The sequence below is a fragment of the Carassius gibelio genome, chromosome B5 (genome assembly GCF_023724105.1).
Source record: "Carassius gibelio isolate Cgi1373 ecotype wild population from Czech Republic chromosome B5, carGib1.2-hapl.c, whole genome shotgun sequence".
Classification (NCBI taxonomy): domain Eukaryota; kingdom Metazoa; phylum Chordata; class Actinopteri; order Cypriniformes; family Cyprinidae; genus Carassius; species Carassius gibelio.
Window position 1 is genome coordinate 40,294,032 of NC_068400.1, and position 11,742 is coordinate 40,305,773.

The 11,742-nt window shown below is 36.4% G+C and overlaps 1 protein-coding gene and 1 long non-coding RNA gene across 2 annotated transcripts; one reads left to right on the forward strand and one right to left on the reverse strand.

Moving 5' to 3' along the window:
- Positions 1–805: 805 nt before the first annotated feature.
- On the reverse strand, positions 806–2,324 carry LOC127957356 (uncharacterized). Its single transcript, XR_008153780.1, has 4 exons — positions 2,088–2,324; positions 1,971–2,011; positions 1,232–1,376; positions 806–1,139 (listed from the first exon to the last, which is right to left on the reverse strand). It is a non-coding gene; the product is annotated as an uncharacterized LOC127957356 (long non-coding RNA).
- A 2,283-nt stretch (positions 2,325–4,607) lies between these two features.
- LOC127958850 (glycolipid transfer protein) lies at positions 4,608–9,856 on the forward strand. The gene is made up of 5 exons (XM_052557877.1): positions 4,608–4,844; positions 7,361–7,419; positions 7,512–7,645; positions 8,585–8,735; positions 8,858–9,856. The coding sequence occupies exons 1-5, from the start codon at positions 4,742–4,744 to the stop codon at positions 9,038–9,040; spliced, it is 630 nt and encodes a 209-aa protein (XP_052413837.1). The 5' UTR covers positions 4,608–4,741; the 3' UTR covers positions 9,041–9,856.
- Positions 9,857–11,742: the final 1,886 nt, after the last annotated feature.

Sequence of the window (11,742 nt, forward strand, 5' to 3'; positions counted from 1 at the left end):
GGCATGGTCACGAAAACTTCTGTTAGTGTGCATTTTTAAGCATTATGGTTTAAAAACATGTTTTTAAGCCATTCAAATGCAATCAAAAATCCCATCTTTTTAAGTATCCGTGCAAATACAGTAATTTAGGTTTTAAGTGGAGACAAACAGCTGAGAAAGAAAACACATGCGGCATATTGAATCCAGCAGCTCTTAAAGTGACAGCAGTCTAATATTCCTGCTGTCTGTCATTCATGTTAATCAACAAAAGAGAGAAAATCTCTCATTGACTCTTGACTAAATAACATCTGTAACTTTAATAAGAAGAAATGTATATTTATTTTACAAAGTGAAAAAAAATGCAGCATTTGTATTCATTTGATTGCCTTATACAATAGCATTTCTTATTTATTTGTTCCTCTGTATTTTTTTTTTTTTTGTCCTATTGGTTGTCAGTTTCTTATTTTATTCCTGACTACTTACTTGTCTTCATTGAGCTTGAGTTGTTGTTGTTTTTTGTTTTTTTGTGGTAATACTGACACTGGTGACAAGATTTATAATACTTCTATGGTACAGTATAACAATTTTTGAAATCTTTAAGACCTTATTTAAAGCAAAAATAACTATATTTTGATATATATTGTCACCGTGAAATAAAATGACTATATCGTGATATATGATTTTGGTAATATCACTATACCTACCCAGTTTATTGTTCACTGACTACTAGCAGTATGTCACGCATGTGTTTATTTTAATTTTTAAACACTGAGCCTTCTATATATTACTGCTAGCAAACATTGCTGTCCAGTTTAATAAAAAAAAATTATATTAAAAAAGGCGTCAGCATTGAAATTCATCCATATAAATCAGTCATATAAAACCAGACCTATATGCAAACCTCAGCACTAGTGCAATGGAAATTCAAGATCGAGAACTTAACTATACAATCATCTAGCATAGCCATAATGTAAATCATTAACATATATACAAAGCATCTCTGACGGGGAACCTGGTTCTCATTTAAACACAAAGTGGCTGGGATCAATGTGGACATAGATATCCCCGATTCTGAATGAAAAACTGAAAAGGGGATGTGGCACAAAGACTCTTCCTGTGAATCGCTCTCATGTCCATGCTGACCGAGGCCTGCTGTAAATCTGCCACGATGAAAAATTAGATCAGTTATTATATTACAAAGCACTTAAAATCTAATTTCATAGAAACGCCATGTCTTTGAATCTTCACTCACTCTCTGCTGTAGCCCTGTGTCGAATCAGTCTCTCTGTCTCAAAATGAAGCTCCTCCTCCTGATGTCTAAGCTCCTCCCTCTCTTGTAGTTCTGCTTGCTCTTGTCATCTCTGCTCCTCCCACTGTTCCCTGCGCCTCTGCTCCACCTGTTGGACGAAAACATCAATTGCAGACATCTAAAAGCCATAATTTTTAACCCAAGTATTTTTCTGTACAGACCTGTATATATATATATATATATATATATATATATATATATATATATATATATATAATATAGAATTAAAGCATCCAAACGTGCTCCAAACTGTCAGCTATTTAACCACATTTCTTAAAAATGTACACCGTATTAATTACATGATTATTACACAAGTGTCAGAAGATTAATATTTCAAATAAACGCTGTTCTTTTGAACTTTCAATTTATCAAGATTCTTTTGAACACTGATAATAACACCTGTGTGCACAAACATTTGAGACACTCAGATGTCAGATTAAACAAAGCTTGCACGTGTTCGGAACCAAATCCCGAGCTCAGAGTTCCAGATCAGTCATGGAAGAAACATCACATGCGCTGTTAACTTACAGTCATGTCTGGTTCTTGATTAAAAAAAAAAATCTCCAGCACTATTGACAGCATTTCTGATCCCAAAACTTACATACAGCCACTTAATAATACTAATAATTAACATGCATGTCAAATTTTCTGCTTGAGATTCTTTTACTGATTTATGACTGACCTTCCGCAGTTCCACTTTTCCCTCAGCAGCTCCTGTGCAAGCTAAAAAAAAAAAAAAAAGTAAATCAGAACTTTTCAACTGTGCACCATAACGTAATTTTAAGACAGGATTTCATACTCAAAATTTTTCCTCCTCTCTTCTCTGGCAGACTGAAGAGCATCTGTGTTTTCCAGCAGCTGTCTGGTCAGTGTGGCTCTGTCTGGATGAACATTTCTGAGCTCAGCCTCCAGCTGGTCTCTCTCTTCCTGGAGCATTATCCTCAGACACTCCCTGTGTTCCTGCAGTTTCTCCTCCTTTATTCGCTCCCGGTGAAATGCTGACATATTAAAACGCCATGAAACACAGTTTGTAACTTTGTTATAGATCTATTGTCTTCAGCATCAATTTTAATGCAATAGCCAGCTCAAATAGAACTTATGCATCTGAGAAACACAGCCATCTTTAGAATTTTGTCTTTAAACTTTAAACTAGCTGTATCACTATTGAAGAGTAATTAGCTGGTGAAGCTACATAATGGTTATAAAATTCTATATATGAGATATGAGTATAACTATATATTTATATACATATTCACTACTGTTAAGATTTTTTTATGTTTTTTTTTAAAGAAGTCTCTTCTGTGCACCAAGCATGTTTTGATTTGAATTTATTTGATCCAAAATACAGCAAAAACAGTAACGTTTTGAAATATTTTTATTTAAAATAACTTTTTTCTATTTGAATATATTTTACAATTTTATGCCTGTGTTTTTCGCATCCTTACTCCAGTCACGTGATCCTTCAGGAATCATTATAATATTCAGATTTGCTGTTCAAAAAACATTTATTGCTATTTTTATGCTAAAGACCTGATAATTAAATTAGGATTTGCTTGCTAACTCCATTTGAAAATGTACATTCAAGGCTGTCAATTTAGCACACTGAGGCGTTTAACTTCAGGTGCTCTGCTGATTCAAATAATTAATATAAAACAAAAGTGTAGTTAAGAGGAAAGTTGTTAACGACAGCGTACTTGGAACAAAATTTGGTAAATCAAATAATTACTTTATAAACCAGTTAATCTTAAAGCAAGAACAGGCCTAAATGTGAGACTTTTCTTGACTGAATGTAAGATTTTTATTAATGTAAAAAGGGAATGCAGGCATGCTCACTCTTTTTCATGCTCTTTACAGAATAACAACGCCAGAGTGATTGCTTTACAAAATTAGAAAGTAGCGTAAATATCTGTCAAAACACAAATCAGCATTGGATAAAATACACTTAGGCCTACAGTCTTACAAACAATTTTAACTCTGCTAGCTGATTTAATCTTACATTTTATAGTGTTGAAGTTTCAAAGAATATCAAAAATTATTTTATTCCCTTCAAGAGAAGCAATTGTGAAAATAAGCAACATGTTCACATTACTTTTTATTCTTAACTTTCTTTGAAGAGAAACACTTTTAGATGATTTCACGATGGATCAGTCGTGTGTTAAATGGTCAGCCAAACTGATATTTTAATCTGCCTAAAGATGAACCTCAATAAGAGAAGTAAAATCTAAAGAGAACTTGTTGTTCAACATTTTACTTTACTAATAATCAGCATTTTTACAGACCACAATTATAAATGGACTCCTGTTACAGACTGTGATGATGCGTTTCAGTGGTCATCTGCATCATAAATCCCACAGAGTTTTAATTTTTTTTTTTATAAAAAGTAACGTAGGCTACATTTATAACACCATTCATTGCATGGAGCCTTTGCATCAGATGACAAAAAAAAAGTTAAGCTAAGGAAGTGATGGTAAATTCGTTCATCCTTCTCACCTTACGAAGGCCATTATCAATCTCTCACAATTTTTTCCTCTTTTTTGAAATTCGTGAAAACACTTAGTGGAGTTTCTCTTTTGCTGTTTGAGGAAACGGGAATACAGAAATATATATATATTTGATGTAATCTCCTGGTCACTGTCAGCACAACTTCTGCTTCTGAGAAAAACACAGAAATGAAATAAGCCTGGGAAAATCCAACTCAGTGGAGCAGAGTCATGAGCAGAGGCCTAACATGATAATATGATCAGTGTAATTTTAGATTCCCTTGTTTATTTTATTATATTTTTAACTTAGTTTACAAATATTTTTAATTTTTAACCATAGCTCATTTAATAAAGCATTTTTTTTGTAAAATAAAAATGTTTAAAAATAAGATTTTTTTTTTTAAAACAATTTGTAATCATAGGATCCCCTGCCTCACCATCCCCCTTAATTTATTTTATTTTAATTTATTTATTTATTCACAATTTGACCACTTGTAATAACAGAATAGGCAGAGGTACTGGACAAAGTAGTTTTAGATTCACTTAATTATTAAATTATAATTATTCAATTTAATAACATTATTTATTTAACTTTAAAATTTAATTTTTATTCATCTGAATTAATGGTGGAGGTGAAAAAAATATTTTCCTTTTTTTTCTGTAAGAGAAATTACTTATATAATTTCTTCATAATTTATTGTGCAGTTACATTTGAACTACATTGTGAAGCGTGGGCACAGAAAATTATATATCAAAGGCTTTGGCCCCGACCGTGCAATATGATTGGCTCTTCCTCATGAGTATGCATATATTTGCATAAAGGGGCGGAGCATGTGACAGCTAGAAGGAAAAGTGAATAGTAAACGCTGTCTGTCTGTCCGGCGTCAGTTCCGGGTTCTGTTTTCATTACTGCTGTGTTGTCCTCGTCTTATGTTGTAGGGAAAAAAATTACTTTCGCCCACTTTCGGCAATCATGGCTCTTCTAATGGAGCACCAGTTCCGGCAACTTCCAGCCGACAAACAAGTGGAAACCCGGGCGTTTCTCGAGGCGGTGTCTCACCTTCCTCCTTTCTTCGGTAGGTTCTTCCGTCATCTCTCATAGTTTGAGCCCAGATTTGAGCCTGAACTCTGAGCTGCTGTCATGAAACGCCCGGCCTTTCAAATGATCCTCAAGACAATATTTTAAAGTTTGAACGTTTTTAGTGTTCAGTGTAACTTTATCAAGTCGTAAAAAAGTTATTTTATTATCTATTTCAATATGGAAATGATACAAAATATATAGTGTTTATTAGTTTGGATTCCCTTCCTCATAGATCACTTCAGATTGTCATTTTCAAAATGACTGAATTCGTAAACAAAGTGAAACAAAGTGAAACAAAGTAACAGAGCATGCATGTTTATAGAAGAAGAGTTTTAAACTGATTCAATTACGTTATTACAAACATGTTGTTACAGAAATCAGTAGTCTGATGTTAACAGATTTTCTGGGTCTCTATGATTAGGGGTGAGATTTTCCACTCTTGATCAAGATCTTCAGTGTTCTCCAGAAGTTGTTAGTAAAGACTGACAAAGCCTTGCTGTCAAGCAGAAGCCATTGTTTGCTTTTGAGGACTAATCTTTTTTTGGGCTCAAATTTCTTTTCACAAAGAAGGCCTCAAACCTATTGCATGCATAATTTATTCTATTGCCCTCGATTTTGGAAGTTGAGGAAATTGATTAGCATGGTGTCAAGTTGCCCTGCTCTATTCATTGGTGGAATGGACCATCAGAACATCTTTGTTCGAAACCTCGTTTGGTATTAATATGAAAAATGCATTTAAAATGAATCTGCCACTTGGAACGCCAAGCCTGAGGTGTTCACATTAGCTCTTGATGTACTCTTGTATTTTTGCCAACCGCCACTAAAAGGTTTTCTTTCTGTGGTTGTAAAACAAATTGGATGTGATGAAGGAAGAACAAAATAAACCTTACAGTAACAATACAGAACTAAAGTGGTGGTCAACAAGTTTGAAACACATAAAAAACACAAGATTTAAAATCTAATAATAATAATAAACCTATTTTAGGATTTTCAATAAATGTTAAATCTAAAATGGATATGAAATATTTTCAATTCTGGTTTATTTTAGGTCACTGATTAAATGTACCTTGATGAAAAAAAAGGCAATCTTGTGGTTACCACTCATGATATATTATTTAAAACAATTTTTAGAATTTTTGGGGATATTTAGTATTTTTTTATTTTTATAAATTATTAAAATTATGTTTATTAAATTTTAGTATTATTTAATGTAAAAAATAAATAATTAGAAATAACAATCATTTGAAAAAAAGCATTTTCACTCGTGATCTCAGACTTGTGACTTTTGAACCCTGTTGTTTGTTCAACAAGAATCTGCAGGTGAACCCATAGTTAAACTGAATGACATGAATGATACAGATAACTTTATGTGACAGGTTGTGATTGGAGATGTATTTATGATTGTGTGATGTCATAAGGTGACTGGGGACACTGGTTGTTGTAGATGTCGCTAACTCCCACAGAAAGACAATTAAGCTTCCCAGCTCTTGTTTAGCGTTCACACTTTAACACAAAAAGCCCTGTGTGGAGTACCAACACCAGAAAGAACAGGAGGGTGGGCTGTCATTGTTCGACATATGGGTGAATGTGTGTGTGTTTTCTAATTATAGGGCATTCATTCACAGTGAAAAAACTGGAGTGTAAGCAGACTTTGTGCGTGTTTAGAGTCATCTGTAACCAGAGATGCTCCTTTTGCTAATAGTACAAAATGCTGATGACCCAGATCTTTCCAGTGGGCTGTGCTGGCTTGAACTCTACACTGCTGAACATATCACTTTTATGTTGGGAAATTCTACTCTCACTTGAGGAACCCGTACTGTATATCACTTTCGAAGGCTTTTCTCATTCAGGCTTTTTGATTGAATGGGGCAAACAAACTTTGGTGCAATTGCTCTGTTTGCACGGTTCATGAGTAACCAAACAAATGGACAGAGGACCACATTTTCAGAGAGTGTGTGCATGCAAACAGCATTTAGTAAATCATAAACAAACCAACTCTAATACAAAAACTGACAGAGCATATACAGGATATACTGGTTGCAGAGATGGAAACATCAGTGATTCAGTGTGTTTCCATTTCCACAGGTGTTTATTTCATTATCAGATGTGCAATACACTGAAGTCTCACGGAGTGATAATGGGTGGTACTGAAACTTTAATGAACCGCATGGGTGCTTTCAGAAATCTGTCATGCTTTCTAAGCAAACTTAATTATTCATAGCTCTTTTTTAAGGCGGTAATGTCAGAGTTCACTCTAAGTTCTAAGGGATCAGAAGTGGTAGTACTTTTACCGTGTGTCTGCTACATTCCTGCAAATATTTTGGTATGTAAAAAGAGGATTACCTCACAGCTGTGTGAAAGAATGATGCATTCTCACATGTGTATAGCATAATCTACTTTTCATGTGTATAGTAGATTGCCAGGCAACCTTTCAAATACGTGCAAATTGCATAAGTGTTAATAAAATATTTGCATGTATTTTTTAATGCATGTATTTTTTTTCACTCTTAGATTGCCTCGGCTCTGCTGTTTTTTCCCCAATCAAAGCTGATATCGCGGGTAACATCACTGTAAGTTCACCACGTGACATACACAGTTGGAAAGCACTGAACAGTATAACATTTACAATCATAACTCCACCCACCTCTCTGCTTCTTCACAGAAAATCAAGGCTGTGTATGACAGCAATCCTACCAGGTTTAAAACTCTGCAGCACATTTTGGAAGCAGAAAAGGAGATGCATGGAACCGAGTGGCCAAAAGTAGGAGCAACACTTGCCCTCATGTGGCTGAAAAGGCAAGGCTGGGCCTGAAATGTTTTTTTCATGTTAGAGAAGTGAAAGTAAAAAAACAGCTGCTTTTAAAATGTAAAGCTACATAACAAAAACATGGACTTTGAGACTTCCTGTAACTGTCTTTGTTAAAGAAATAAGTTAAAGTAAAAATTCAAGTTTGCTGAAAATGTGCTCACCCTCAGGCCATCCAAGATGGAGATGAGTTTGTTTCGTCATGGCGACAGAGAGATTTAGCATTGCATCTGTTGCTCAGACCACTGCAGTGAATGGGTGCCATCAGAATAAGAGTCCAAACAGGTGATAAAAATATCCACAAGTAACTCACATGACTTCAGTCCATCAGTTAATATCTTGTGAAGTGAAATGCTGTGTGTTTCTAATAAACAAATCTATCTTTTAGACTTTAAACCATTGCTCTATCCAAAGCATAGTTTTATCCAGTGAAAAAGTTATTTAAATAGACTAAAACAGTTTTGGCCAGAAGCTACAGTAGCTTATGATGGATTTTTCTTACAAACGCACAACTCGTTTACTTCGTGAGATTCTAACTGATGGACTGCAGTCCTGAGGATTACTTGTTGATTATTGTGATGTTTTTATCAGCTGTTTGGACTCTTGTTCTGACGGCACCCATTCACTGCAGAGCATCCACTGGTGAGCAAGTCATGTAGTGCTCAATTTCTCTAGATTTGTTCTGATGAAGAGACAAACTCACCTACATCTTTGATGGCCTGAGGATGAGTGCATTTTAAGCACTTTTTTCCTTTTGGATGAACTGTTCCTGTAAGGAACAGTAAATCTGGTTATCATTTACTTGCCGTTTAGTAACAAACTAAATTTAAGATTTATGACGTTTTTGGAACTTGACAACATTTTGTTCCTTTTGAGTTTCATTCTGCAACCCTTTTACTGAAACCTCTTTTCCTTGTGTTTTCTGTTAGGGGTCTACGCTTTATCCAGGTTCTTCTCCAGAGTCTAGTGGATGGGGATAAAGATGAAAACAACCCTAACCTCATCAGAGTCAACGTCACCAAAGCGTATGAATTGGCACTGAAGAAGTATCATGGCTGGTTTGTCCAGAAGATCTTTAAAGTAAGTGTCTTATATTCAGAAGTTAAAATCTGAAAGTAAAATGAATGAAATGTAAACATTTCTGATGACTGCAGAAGCTTGAAAAAACCTGATGAGGTTGCCCTGTCTTCATTTCTTTTCAGGCAGCACTGTATGCCGCTCCATACAGATCTGATTTTCTCAAAGCTCTTTCTAAAGGGCGAGAGGTCAAGGAGGAAGAATGCTTGGACAAAGTGCGGCAGTTCCTAGTAAACTTCACAGCTACTATTGATGCCATCTATGAAATGTACACCAAGAAGAATGCAGAGCTGGACTACACTGTGTGATCTCACATTCACACACGAGCAGACTTCAGATCTCATCTACTGCTGTCCCACTGGATCACTGTTGCCTCATCGGATCGGTCTTCTCTCTTACTGGATCCTGCATCTCCTGCAGTATACTGTTGTGTTTCCTCTTGGGGGACAATTAGGGTCCAAGCTGCTGAAGACTTTGTTGGTTTTGGAAGGAGGGATGTCTGTTCTTGTTTGTTCTGCTCGTGTTGACCATTTGAATGCTTTGGCTTTTCTTTAGAAAAGTAGTGTTCTTGAAAAAGGCAGTTTGTGAGTGTTTTATAACTTTAACCACTAATCATTTCTGTTTGATACATGCACTTTAAGGATGTGTATGGAATGGTTCTGTATGTGCTGTATACTGAAAATGAGGGTTTTCATTTAACTTTTTTAATTATACCAAAACAAAAGTCTCTAACCAGATATCTGACATTGACTGTACTGCTGTAAGTTTTTACTTTTGGATTCTACTGTATTTTATGAGAAAAAATACTTGAATGTGACAAATATAAAGAAACCGCTTCCTCAGAAGTGACAACTGAGCCACTGTATTGAGTGGATGAAACGGTGAATAGTAAAATGTCATAGACATTTAAAACATTTGTCTTTTAATTAATTTATTTCTACAAGGCTTCTTAAGACTCTTATTATATGGATGACTGAATCTTCAGAGCCGTAATTGGTCTGATGTTTTGTGTATGTAATGTAATGGATGAGTATTGTTGATTTGTAGGTTTTAATTTGTCATTCCCAAAGGTTAATTTCATTCAAACAAACTGCTTTTCATAAATAAATGTTAATTTATGGAAATGATTTGTTTCTTTATTCCAGCTGCCTTGTGCTTGGTTTTATGCTTCTGCTTATGAACTACATCTCAGTTGTGCCCCAGATTATCCACTATACATCAACACTAATGCATTTCAGAGCACAACATACTGTGCATTCTGAAGATCTGGACTTGACCAATAAAACTCAATGATTTTGTCTTAAAGATTAAATATCTAAAAAATGAAGCAGTAATGTTTTGCTGTTCCACTGTATTTTTTTTTTTTTAGCTCAATGTGTCTTACAATGATCATAGTTATTAGATTAGATCAACCTTTATTTGTCTCACAGGTGAGAAATTTCAACATTTACAGCAGAAAGTGGATAGCATGAAATAATCAATAAATAATGAGTCACATTCAATAAATAATACAATACAAAATGTAAAAAAAATGTACCAAATATAAAAACAGTGCAAGTGAATATGCATAGATGGCATTCTTTCCGTCTCTGAGTTGCGGTTTCTGTTTAGTACTTAACCGTGCTGATTATAAAGTCTCACGACTGCAGGAAGAAAAGATCTCCTGAATCTCTCCTTCGCACAGCGTGGGTGTATCAGTCTGTCACTGAAGGAACTGCTCAATGATGTTAGTGTCCCATGAAGTGGGTGGGACGAATTCTTCAGCATGGATGAGAGCTTAGCTCTCACCCTCCTTTCTCCCACCACCTCCACTGGCTCAAGTGAGCAACCCAGGACAGAACCAGCCCTTCTAATCAGCCTGTTTAGCCTCTTCCTGTCTGCCACTGTAATGCTTCTACTCAAGCATACCACACCAAAAAAGATGGCTGACGCCACCACTGAGTCATAAAAGGTCCTTAGAAGTGAACCCTGTACTCCAAAAGACCTAAGTCTCTTGAGCAGGAACAGTCTCTTCTGGCCCTTCTTATAAAGGGCACTAACAGTGTCTGTACAGTCCAATTTATTGTTTACCTGGAACCCAAGATACCTATTGGAGTCCACAATCTCAATATCCACCCCCTGAATACTCACAGGTACCATGGAAACATGCTTTCTCCTGCGAAAGTCCACCACTAGCTCCTTAGTCTTTGCTGCATTGATAAGGAGGTGGTTTATATTGCACCAGTCCTGATTCAGTTGTCTGTACACTCTGTTATCCCCATCAGAGATAAGACCAACGACAGCAGAGTCATCAGAGAACTTCTGGAGGTAGCAGTCTGAGGTGTTGGAGGTGAAGTCTGCAGTGTAGAGGGTGAAAAGCAATGGTGCCAATACTGTTCCTTGTGGTACCCCTGTGTTGCAGACCACTGTATCAGACTGACAGTCCTTAATCCTCACGAACTGTGGTCTGCTGGTAAGGTAGTCCAGGATCCAGGTTGAGAGGTGAAGGTCTACTCCAGCATCCTCCAGCTTGTCTCTCAGCAGTGCAGGTTGGATGGTGTTAAAGGCACTGGAGAAATCATAAAACATGATCCTCAAAGAGCTTTCAGCTTTTTCCAGATGAGAGAGTGATCTGTGGAGAAGGTAGATAAGAGCATCATCCACCCCAACACCAGGCCGGTAGGCAAACTGGAGCGGATCCATTGACGAGTTCACCAGGGGACGAAGATATCCTAGAACAAGTCTTTCAAATGTTTTCATCAGATGAGCCGTCAGAGCCACCGGTCTGTAGCTGTTCATGTCCTTGGGGTGTGGCGTCTTAGGCACAGGAAACAGACATGATGTTTTCCACAGCTGTGGTACTTGGCCTAGCCTCAAGCTCAGGTTGAACATGTACTGAAGAGTTTCACACAGCTGGTCAGCACAGGACCGAAGGAGCCTTGGACTGATTCCATCTGGTCCTGCTGCCTTCCTCATCTTCAGTCTCCTCAGCTCTCCTCTAACCTGGTTAACGGTAACGGTAAGAGACAGT

What these genes read in the sequence shown, in the direction of transcription:
- LOC127958850 (XM_052557877.1), top strand. Translation starts at nt 4,742, where the DNA reads ATGGCTCTTCTAATGGAGCACCAGTTCCGGCAACTTCCAGCCGACAAA. An exon ending in ATATCGCGGGTAACATCACT is followed by an intron (nt 7,420 to 7,511) that starts GTAAGTTCACCA and finishes GCTTCTTCACAG; the next exon opens with AAAATCAAGGCTGTGTATGA. An exon ending in TTGTCCAGAAGATCTTTAAA is followed by an intron (nt 8,736 to 8,857) that starts GTAAGTGTCTTA and finishes ATTTCTTTTCAG; the next exon opens with GCAGCACTGTATGCCGCTCC.